Raw genomic sequence first — 10,040 nt, 5'->3', positions numbered from 1 at the left:
TTATGAATAAAGCTTCAGATGATTTGATTCGACAGCCTGATCCAGTTAGTTTATAAAAAATCGACATATCAAGCAGCTGTGTACAAACAGGAAGTGACACAGTACGTGACTGTAGAGCGTCACCGACACCTAACCTTCACCAACAGAAAGAAGAACATGTTTCCTGTGTGCATTGCATTGTGGGAGAACAGTGTCCATCAACAATCAGCTGTTTGTAGTCTGTTTCAAACTTTATTTAACACGCTCACATATCAAACATCTGTGTAGCCTCAGTGTGACTTCATGTGTGTTTGACTCACCTGTCTGTGCTCTGCAGCAGCCTCGGCCAATCAAATCAGCCAATCAGAAGACGTCTGATCCGTTTCAAGCAAACAGAATGATCAATCACCAAAAACTGATCATTATGCACATTATCAGCTTTAAGTGGATATGATGAAGCAAACAACTTCTCACGTACACATCATCATCATCATCATCATCATCATCACAATCGCTTTGAACACCATCCTCATCCTCAGCAGAGAAGCAGATCAAGCCAGCAGTGAGGTTCGTGTGGTGTGTGTGTTCAATAATTCAGCGTCCCTCGATGGATGTTATGAAAACTGAAACGGATCTTTAATCTTTCATTGATGGTGTTTCTGAAAGTCTCTTTGTGTTTGTGGTGACTGTCAAACACAACCACGACAGAAACCACGTTAGCTACAGACAGACAACGTTTCCACAACATCACTGTCCATCAACCAATCAACCCAGACCAATGGGAGTGATGCCTCCTGCTGGACACTTTGACAATCGCACTTTGGTCCACGGACGGTCAGAAAAAGAGCAGGAAGTTGGGAGACTGTCCACGAACGAACGCCGGCAGAGACGCAGAGTGTCAGTGCTGATGTCAGACCGAGGCACAGAGACAGTGATGAGACTGAGCTCATGGACGTTTCTGTTAGCTGTTGATCGTTCAGGTGCAGGTGTCGGTTTTCTGGAGGCTGAATGTCAGATTTTCCCTTCCTGTAAGCTGACCTGATGATCTGGAGAAGCTCAAGAAGGAAACGTGATCGTGAAACCATTAATGGAGCCAGTTTGATCGATCGAGCCTGAAATGAACACCAGACCATTCTGCCACATTAATGTGAGGAAGGTTACGCCCCCTCATCGTTTATGACACATGATTCATGTACATCAGCGTCGGTTTGCCACGTATGATTTGATAAAGTAGCAGTTAAATGACACCAAATATTTCAATCAAACACAAAAAGTCCTTCAGACTGACTAAAGCAAATAAAGTGTTTATTTATTTATTTTTACTGTCATTCAGTACATAAAGTGGTTTTCTTTGTTGTCTCAGAGAATCTGGACCTGGAGTCCACAACTGGAGGACATTTGACTTAAAGTTCAAGCTGATTCACGTCCATCCTCAAACTTCGTCTCCAGGTTTTTGATTAAATCTGTTCATTAGATCTAAATATTGAGATCTCCCATCAGGTCTCACATTGTCTTAGATGGGGCTCAACCCTCATTTCAGCCCACAAGTTGACTGAGGTGACGTATGAAACTCGATCTGTGAGGCCGTCATTGGTCCACTGCAGTTCAAGGTGGGAACATTCAGTCGTAGTGCTGATGGCTTACTTCCCTCATGACACATCTTGTACAACATAAAAAAATGCCACATGGGCACGTTAACAAGGTTAAAACCTGGATCTGTCAAAGCCGTACCTGGACCTCATGTTGTATATCAACTGGATGTTGTGTTGTGTTGTGTTGTCAAAGCAGAGAACACATTCACTACACTGTACTTCGACATTACCTGCTGACATAAAGGATATATATATAATACATGTACATCTGTTTTTGGTAATTTAAACATACAGAAGAAGACAGACTGATGCACACATAACCCAACTTATGGCTGCTTTCATCAGCTGGATTGTTTCTTCTGACACTTTTGGAGCAGCCAGTCCACTGACACCTCCACCTGTCTGAAAACCACCATCAAGTGACCACATTCATTGTCATCAGCAGTCCAGCCCTCCAGTGTGATTTTAACAGCAGTTTGGTTTTGTCCGAAGAAAGTCAGAACGACTCTGTCAGGTAAACGTTGATGGTGATACATTTGTCTCGGCCTTGAGCTCAAGTACAAGATGTCTGTGGCATTGTCCTTTGCACAGTTGTTAATGGTGACGGAACCGCTGTGGAAAGCCAAGATGTAGATGTCATCTCCATCACCCCCGACCAGGTAATCGCCACCAGTGGACACCAAGATGTCATTGCCGTCCGAACCTTTGAGAAGAGAACTTTCGTAACCCGACACCAAGATATCAGAATAGATGCTGCCAATGACCGTCTCCACGTCCTTCAACACGTCCCCCTCAGCATCGGCATAGCGGCCTTGTCCGGTCAGAAGGTTAACATAAACCCCTGTACCCGTGTCATGATCACCCCGGTACAGAACTGTGTCTCTGCCGGGACCGCCATCTACCAGATCGGCCCCTGGTCCAGGAATGAAGACATCCCAGCCAGAGTTTCCCATCATAGTGTCATTTCCATCATCGCCATAAAGAGTGTCGTCACCCAAGTCACCAATCAGGATGTCGGCTCCATTCCCTCCTATCAGCGTGTCCTCTCCCTCGCCTCCTTCCAAGGTGTCATCCTTCCACCCACCAATCAGGACGTTGTCTCGATTATTTCCCAGTATGACATTGGACTGGGAGGGACAGCCTTTCACTGTATGGACCTTTGACAGATTTCTCTTAGAGTTGAGGTCCAAATGGCATTCAACCTCTGATTGTTTCAGAGTCACTTTGAAAGCTTCAATTTGAAAGAAAGGGGCATCTCCAGTTGAGTTTAATGATTTCAATTTAAAATTCACTCCATCAGAGCTCTGGAACTCAAGGTGCTGATGTTGGTAACTGTTGTTGTAGTTGAGCAGAACAAATTTTAATGTTTCCCCATTTGTTGTGATCGTCACATTCAAATCTGCTGCTGATGAGTCCAGTGTGACTTGGCTTCCATCAAGGAAATCCATGTCAACCAGCACAGTGTCGATATTCTGATCTTCTGCAAAGTTATCAATCATTAAGTTTTTTCCATATCCATGTTTGATTATGTAAGTGTCTTTTCCATCACCTCCAAACATCAGTGCACCACCTGTGTAAGGATCAAGCAAGTTCTCATTGCTGTTCCCAACCATGATGTCGAAACCTGAGGATCCATACATGTCTTTCACTGAATGAGAATTATTCACCACCATCACTTTGCCTTGAAGGCTGCAGAAGAGTCTGTCCTCTGAGTTTTTGCTTCTATATCTGAAACATCCATCAGAGGAAAACAACTCATCCATATTAACTGACAGTTTCTGGAGATGTGTTTGAAGTGAATTCAGTGGTTCGGCTTTCTGGTTTCTATAATCGACAGTTAAGGGTAAAAGTAAAGACTTGCCACAGCTGCTGAGGTTAGACATCAATCCAGATGTTATTCCATCACTGGTCTTGATGTGCAGGTGCTGATATTCGTTTGAATCAAACCAGTTCTGTAAAATAACATCTTTTGAGCCATTTACCAAAATTATGATGCTCTGTCCTTCACAAGTACTTGTTATATGCTGATATTGTTCTTTGAGGAAGAGAACATCCAAAGCCTGATCTGGTGATTGGTTGTTGATGGTTTTTAGTCCTTGGCCTGGTGTGATAATGTACCAGTCCTCTCCTCCTCTACCCTGAATGAAATCATTTCCAGTTCCTGGGATAACAACGTTGTCTTCTTTGTTCCCTCTAATGATATCATCGAACTTTGACCCACGGACCTCCGTCACGCTGTCCAAACCCTCGTTCTCCTGAAGGTCCACCACCAGAGCAGATGGGGAGCTGCTGTAGTCGATGATGCGACTTTTTAAGCACTTGGTGAACTGGTCTCTCCGCTTACAGTCAGTCTTGTCATCTGAGATTGTGAAAGTGATCAGATCCTTTGTAACAACAAGCAAGTGTCTGTCTGCTGCTGATCTGAACCACCTCGCCAAAGTCACATGCATGGCTGTATGGTTATGGAAAGCATGCAGAACAACATTATCACGTTCTACTCTGACTTTAAAAGTGTGGAAATTTGCTTCTATCATGACCAGGTCTGTTTTAGTGTCTCTGGAATAATTTTCAATCAGCACTGAAGACTGTTTTTTGTCTTTCACCAGGTATATGTCTTCTCCTTCCCCACCAATCAAACGATCTCGACCCCCTCCTCCATCCATCACATTCTTCCCTCCATTCCCAATGAGCATGTCATCATATTGAGAGCCAAAGATGTTTGTAACTGTGTTTAAAAGTGGCTCTGATGCATTCACAGTCTCACCCTCTGTCTTAAACATCTTGTTAATCTCTCGGGCCACCAGCTGAACAGAAGACGCCTCAGTGGAGGAAATGTCAAATAAGACTCCGTCGTCTGACATTATGTTCATGTGACGGTACAGTTCCCCTAAAAACCAGCCCTCTAAGGTCACTGTGTGACTGCCCTCATACATGAACACCACATCATCTCCAGACCTAGACACAGAAATATCACTGTAATCTACACTGAAATGAAGAGTGTCTTGTGCTTTGGAAGGATCGTAGTTGTTAATAATTGTTTTCCCACCATTTTTAGGAATGATGTAAGTGTCTTTTCCACCAGAGCCTCTAACATTACTTCTCTGAGGACCGAGGAAGAATATGTCATCACCCGGTGCACCATTAAGTCTGTAATAGTAACTTAACATGAATTCAATTTGTTGGTCCTTCGCTGTCTGAATTGCAAAAAAACGATTAGACTCTCTATTTCCTGTGTATATCCCATATCTTGAATCTGATACAGCTTTATAACCAGAAACCACCGTCACAGAGCCGGCTGGTATGAACATGAACACTTTCTTCTGCAGTGTTGTGTACTCTAATTGATGTGACTCTCCCAGGCCAAGAATAATATCTTTGCTTCCATCCACATCAATGTTCCAACACCTCTTCATAAAACTCTCATCACTAGACACAAAGTACTGCATGCAGAGCTCAGACTGACCCTGGTCAGCAAGGCAGAAGTCAATACCTCCTCCATTCCAAGCAGCGTCACCAGCACTAAAATCAATGGCATTCGTCCCATCCTTTTCCTTTGTCACTGTGTAATACTTGTGATAGTCTGATATCTGTGTGACTAATCTGTGCCCTTCCTCTATTTCATCATACCGCCAATCATAAAAGAAACTTGCCACATGAATTGCAAAATGGTAAATACCCTTCGCAAAGCCAAGAGGAACAGCCAGCAGTTTCTGCAGGATTCCAGCATCCTCTGGGAGGCTGTTCAGTTCATTCACTGTGCTCATAAAAACATCATCACTCACCATCCGGACTACTGATAGAGCCAGGTTTACAGGCATTATCAACGGTGCCAGTTCAGGCTGGGCAATTTCAGCAATATCTAAAGCAATCATGCCAGCATCTAAGGCAGCGTCAACGTACCCCAATGGGCCACCTCTCTCCAAATCTTGTTCAAAATTGTATATCCCATATCCAATTCCCACTATTGGTATGACTGCCATAGTGCCCTTCATTGCGGGGCTTTTTAGAATTGCTCCTGCAGCTTTGGCGATTCTGGCCTCTGAGGACAGAGTTTGTTTGGCAATAACAGACGTCGTCATTGCTGTCACTCCATGGACCGTTTGCAAAGTTCCCATCACACCATCTTTGATGTCACCCTGTTCAAAAGCACGAACAGCTCCTTTCATTCCCAGCATGAGGCCCAGCGTCCCGACAGTAGTCCCCATGTGCTCTACGGACTTGCTGACTTGATGGGAGGAGACTGAACCCTGAGTCTCCAGGTCATGAACTGCTTTGTCAATGCCCTTCAGCATCTTTTCATTGTAGCGTTGACTCTCTGGAAGTAAATCAACCCTAAACTCAAGAGGTTCGGCATCAGGAGCTTCAGACACAAGGTTGCATATGAACTGTCCATTCTCCATTTTGGCACTATCCTCCTGCAGGTGCAACCCTGCCAGATTTTCACCATATTTTGCCTTCACCTGATTGTGGATTTGTTCAGCAGCTAACGATCTCAGCCTGGAGAAATATGACTCCAGTTTGAACGAATTCTCCAACTTTGAGGCATATCTTAGGTCTTGGGATGTTGTATAGCCATCATTATAGCCTCCTAAGGTGCCAGATGTCGAAGGTCCACTGCTGTCTCTTAATTTTGTTTTGAAAGTTTGGTAATCGTTGCTAATGGTTTCATGTTCAACTGAATTACTGTCAGTTATCTTGTATTTTTCTGCAATCGTCAGTATTTGAGACAAAATATTTTGTTCGTTTACTTTATTCCACAATTTGTACTGTTTGACTTCCTTTCGTATGACTTTCTGCAGTGCGGACATTAACTGCCCCTCAGTCTGAGGTTCACGATTTTGTAATTTGCTAGAACCTTCAGGTGTTGCTGTACCACTAAATCCACGCCTGCTTGGGTCAACCCAGGTAAGTCCTCTCGTCATTGAATGCTCTTCAAAAAAGAAATTTAGCCCATTCTCTCGAATATTGTTGTCTGAGCTGTCGAACATGTTCAGGGCCATAAGAACCAGAGGAAACGTCCGGAAGTTTCTGGCAGATTCAGATATAACTGATGCAGCAAAGTATGTGGTGCTCCAGGCCTCGGCGGATAGCGGGAGGTTAGTTGTGTGCTCTCCAAGAAAAATATCTTTCACATACTGAACATAACGCTCTTTTGAGTTTACTATATTTACATCATCAATGTGTTCTTGCATGTGTGAGTATCTCTCTCTGTTAATCTGGTCATTAATACAGTTTTTAACTTCATTAATTTTCTCCTCATTTCCTCTTTGATTGTTGTTGAGCTTTTTTCCAACTAAATACACGTACAGATTTTCAGGATTCACAGCACATATCCAGTCATTGACCATCAGGTACGTGGGCTCATTTTCTCCACTCTTTGCAAAGTGACGGATGATATTTCTGACATCTTTTCCTGATTTAATCTCATAGCATTTGGAAAGAATGTCCCTTTGTCGCTGCTCATCTGCTGTCCACGCTATCTTCTGCGTTTTGAAATCCTTATCACCTATTACATAATGCTCTTGTATTTGCTGCAAGTTTCCAATGTTAATCTTTTCTGGAAGTGGCTGTTCTTCGTGAAATAACCCCCAGGACAGAGCTTCAAGTTCATCACAAGCCTGCCGGATCTGACTAAACTTATTCTGGTCTTTAAGCTGTAAGTTCTTAAAAATATTCTGGTCAATAAATCTCTGTGGCTCGTCTGGCCAGCTGTCTCTGTAGGTCAGAAAACGTTTTCTTGGATGGTTGGGCGTTAGAACGTTTCTTTCATTGGTAAAAACAACCTCTCCTTTACTGGCAGCCTCATTTCTAATGATTACTTGTTCATTCCTATCAAGGGTTGCCACCACTTTCTTGCTGTCATCTTTATGGCGCCACTGCAGGCCTTCTTTAGAGATCTCTTGGGTGATTTTGTCTCCGGTGTGCCTGACCTGCAGCAGAGTGTTCCTGAGGTGCAGCTCCGTCTCAATGCCAGCCGTCTCATGGAGCTTCTTCAGCAGAGTTTCAACAAACGTTTTATCTGATCCGACCTCACAGGCCACCACACTCGTAGTTTTGATTTTGTCAGAAACTCGGTAGGTTTGCTGAATGACTTTGGCGACGTCGTCTGCACTGTGCCCGGCCAGTCTCGTCTCTCCTGAGTTGTCTTTCGTACCGTGGCCTACCAGCACCAGTCTGCTGTCCTCTGACAGAGGAGTGGAGGTGCCGCGAATCAGTTTTAGTTTTTGGTTTTTGTCAAGAATGTAGACAGAGCTAACACTTGGATGCTTCTCATAAAGATAAGTAGCAGCTGTTTTAACAACATGGTCATCCTCCATAACGACGATCTGCTGGTGGTCGTACTGGGTTGTATGATCAACTGGTCTTTGTGGAATTCGGTAGCCAGAAACGGAGTCACGTTGGTCTATGACCTGGTAAACCTGTTGATTCTCCTGTTCTGTTACTAAGACAGTGTTGATGCCATGGCCCACAAAAGCCCGGATGAAGTTGTGTTGGAAGTCTGTGGTTATGTTTCCATCAAGGGAGAAGACTGGTGCAGTTTCCAGTGCTGGTTTCATCATCAGCTCTGCAAGTGATGAACCAGAAAGTCCAGACATAGTTTGTCCATCCTCTGAAACATTTCCAAATATTTTCACCACAGTGTAGCCGTCTGTCTCTGGTAGACACGAGACATTGGACAGACATTCTTTGCTAACTATCACTGAGTAAAGAGGGTCCATGCTGTACTCCTGCTGGACTCTGACGTCCGTCGACTTTTCTTCGTCAGTCATGACCAGAAGTTTTCGGCTGTAGCTGTGTGAGATCTCTGCAGCACTGAGCAGCCAATCTTGTATCTTCTGTTCATCAATAGCTCCCAAGAAACTCTCAAAATCCTAGAAAAAAAAACATCAAAAGAAAGCTCATAATCAGTCTGAAACAGTAAACTGTGTTTTAGGTGTGTGTGTGTGCGTCTATGCAGGATGTGGTAAGTTAAACATTAGTTAAATGAGTTAAAAATTGTGTCTTAAAAAATCAGCTCAACACCAACCTTTTGAATCCCACTTTTTACTTATTTATTTGTCAATTTATTGATGTGATGATTTTAATTATGATAGTGTTTCGTCTGTTTTTATTGAGTGACTGTGTGTGTGTGTGTGTGTGTGTGTGTGTGTGTGTGTGTGTGTGTGTGTGTGTGTGTGTGTGTGTGTGTGTGTTTTACATTTCGGAACAAAGTGTGATTGATTTATTGACACTGGTGTGGACCAACCTGTCCCATCTGAATGACACAGTCTGTGAAATTCTTCTCACACTTCTGCAAATCATCCTGCAATCTCATTGGGTTTTGGTCGACGTCCACCCTAAAAGAAGATGAACATGTTTGTATCAGAGACACAATAATTCCACAAGTTCAGTCAAACCCGAGAGAGACCCCATGAAAACTTTGTTGTACCTTCCCGGAGGAAAAACTTTGTTTACATGGAGCATTTTGTCATGCTAAAGGGGCAGCAGCACAAACAGGTCGATCCACAGAGATGACTCATCATCATCAAGCCCCCATGTTCCAGGTTTAAAAACAATCAGCCAGTTTCCTTTGTCTACAAAATGCTTTTATGCTACACACAAAACAACAAATGGATGAACAAATAAGTCAGAAAAATAAACTCTTCTTGATGTTGGAGTGTGAAGGCTGAGATGAATCTCAGCCTGAGGACAGAAGGTGCAGTCCACTGGTCCAGCAGCTCTGTGGTCTGCTGATCCAGCGTCTCTGCGGTCCTCTGGTCCAGCGTCTCTGTGGTCCTCTGGTCCAACAGCTCTGCAGTCCACTGGTCTAGCAGCTCTGCAGTCCACTGGTCTAGCAGCTCTGGGGTCTGCTGGTCCAGCAGCTCTGGGGTCTGCTGGTCCAGCAGCTCTGGGGTCCTCTGGTCCAGCAGCTCTGGGGTCCTCTGGTCCAGCAGCTCTGGGGTCTGCTGGTCCAGCAGCTCTGCGGTCCTCTGGTCCAGCAGCTCTGGGGTCTGCTGGTCCAGCAGCTCTGGGGTCCAGCAACTCTGGGGTCCTCTGGTCCAGCAGCTCTGGGGTCTGCTGGTCCAGCAGCTCTGCGGTCCTCTGGTCCAGCAGCTCTGGGGTCTGCTGGTCCAGCAGCTCTGCGGTCTTCTGGTCCAGCAGCTCTGCGGTCTTCTGGTCCAGCAGCTCTGGGGTCTTCTGGTCCAGCAGCTCTGCGGTCCTCTGGTCCAGCAGCTCTGGGGTCCTCTGGTCCAGCAGCTCTGGGGTCTGCTGGTCCAGCAGCTCTGGGGTCCAGCAGCTCTGGGGTCCTCTGGTCCAGCAGCTCTGGGGTCCTCTGGTCCAGCAGCTCTGGGGTCTGCTGGTCCAGCAGCTCTGCGGTCTTCTGGTCCAGCAGCTCTGGGGTCTGCTGGTCCAGCAGCTCTGGGGTCCTCTGGTCCAGCAGCTCTGGGGTCTGCTGGTCCAGCAGCTCTGGGGTCCTCTGGTCCAGCA

General features: G+C 45.1%; 1 protein-coding gene across 1 annotated transcript; it reads right to left on the bottom strand.

The window, feature by feature from the left end:
• Positions 1-1,854: 1,854 nt before the first annotated feature.
• Positions 1,855-8,944, bottom strand: LOC139332686 (uncharacterized). The gene is made up of 2 exons (XM_070964758.1): positions 8,818-8,944; positions 1,855-8,443 (listed from the first exon to the last, which is right to left on the bottom strand). The coding sequence occupies exons 1-2, from the start codon at positions 8,884-8,886 to the stop codon at positions 1,913-1,915; spliced, it is 6,600 nt and encodes a 2,199-aa protein (XP_070820859.1). The 5' UTR covers positions 8,887-8,944; the 3' UTR covers positions 1,855-1,912.
• Positions 8,945-10,040: the final 1,096 nt, after the last annotated feature.

Source organism: Chaetodon trifascialis, chromosome 6 (genome assembly GCF_039877785.1).
Source record: "Chaetodon trifascialis isolate fChaTrf1 chromosome 6, fChaTrf1.hap1, whole genome shotgun sequence".
NCBI lineage: Eukaryota > Metazoa > Chordata > Actinopteri > Chaetodontiformes > Chaetodontidae > Chaetodon > Chaetodon trifascialis.
Note: the sequence above shows the minus strand (reverse complement) of the source record. Positions and strands in the feature narration are given on the sequence as shown.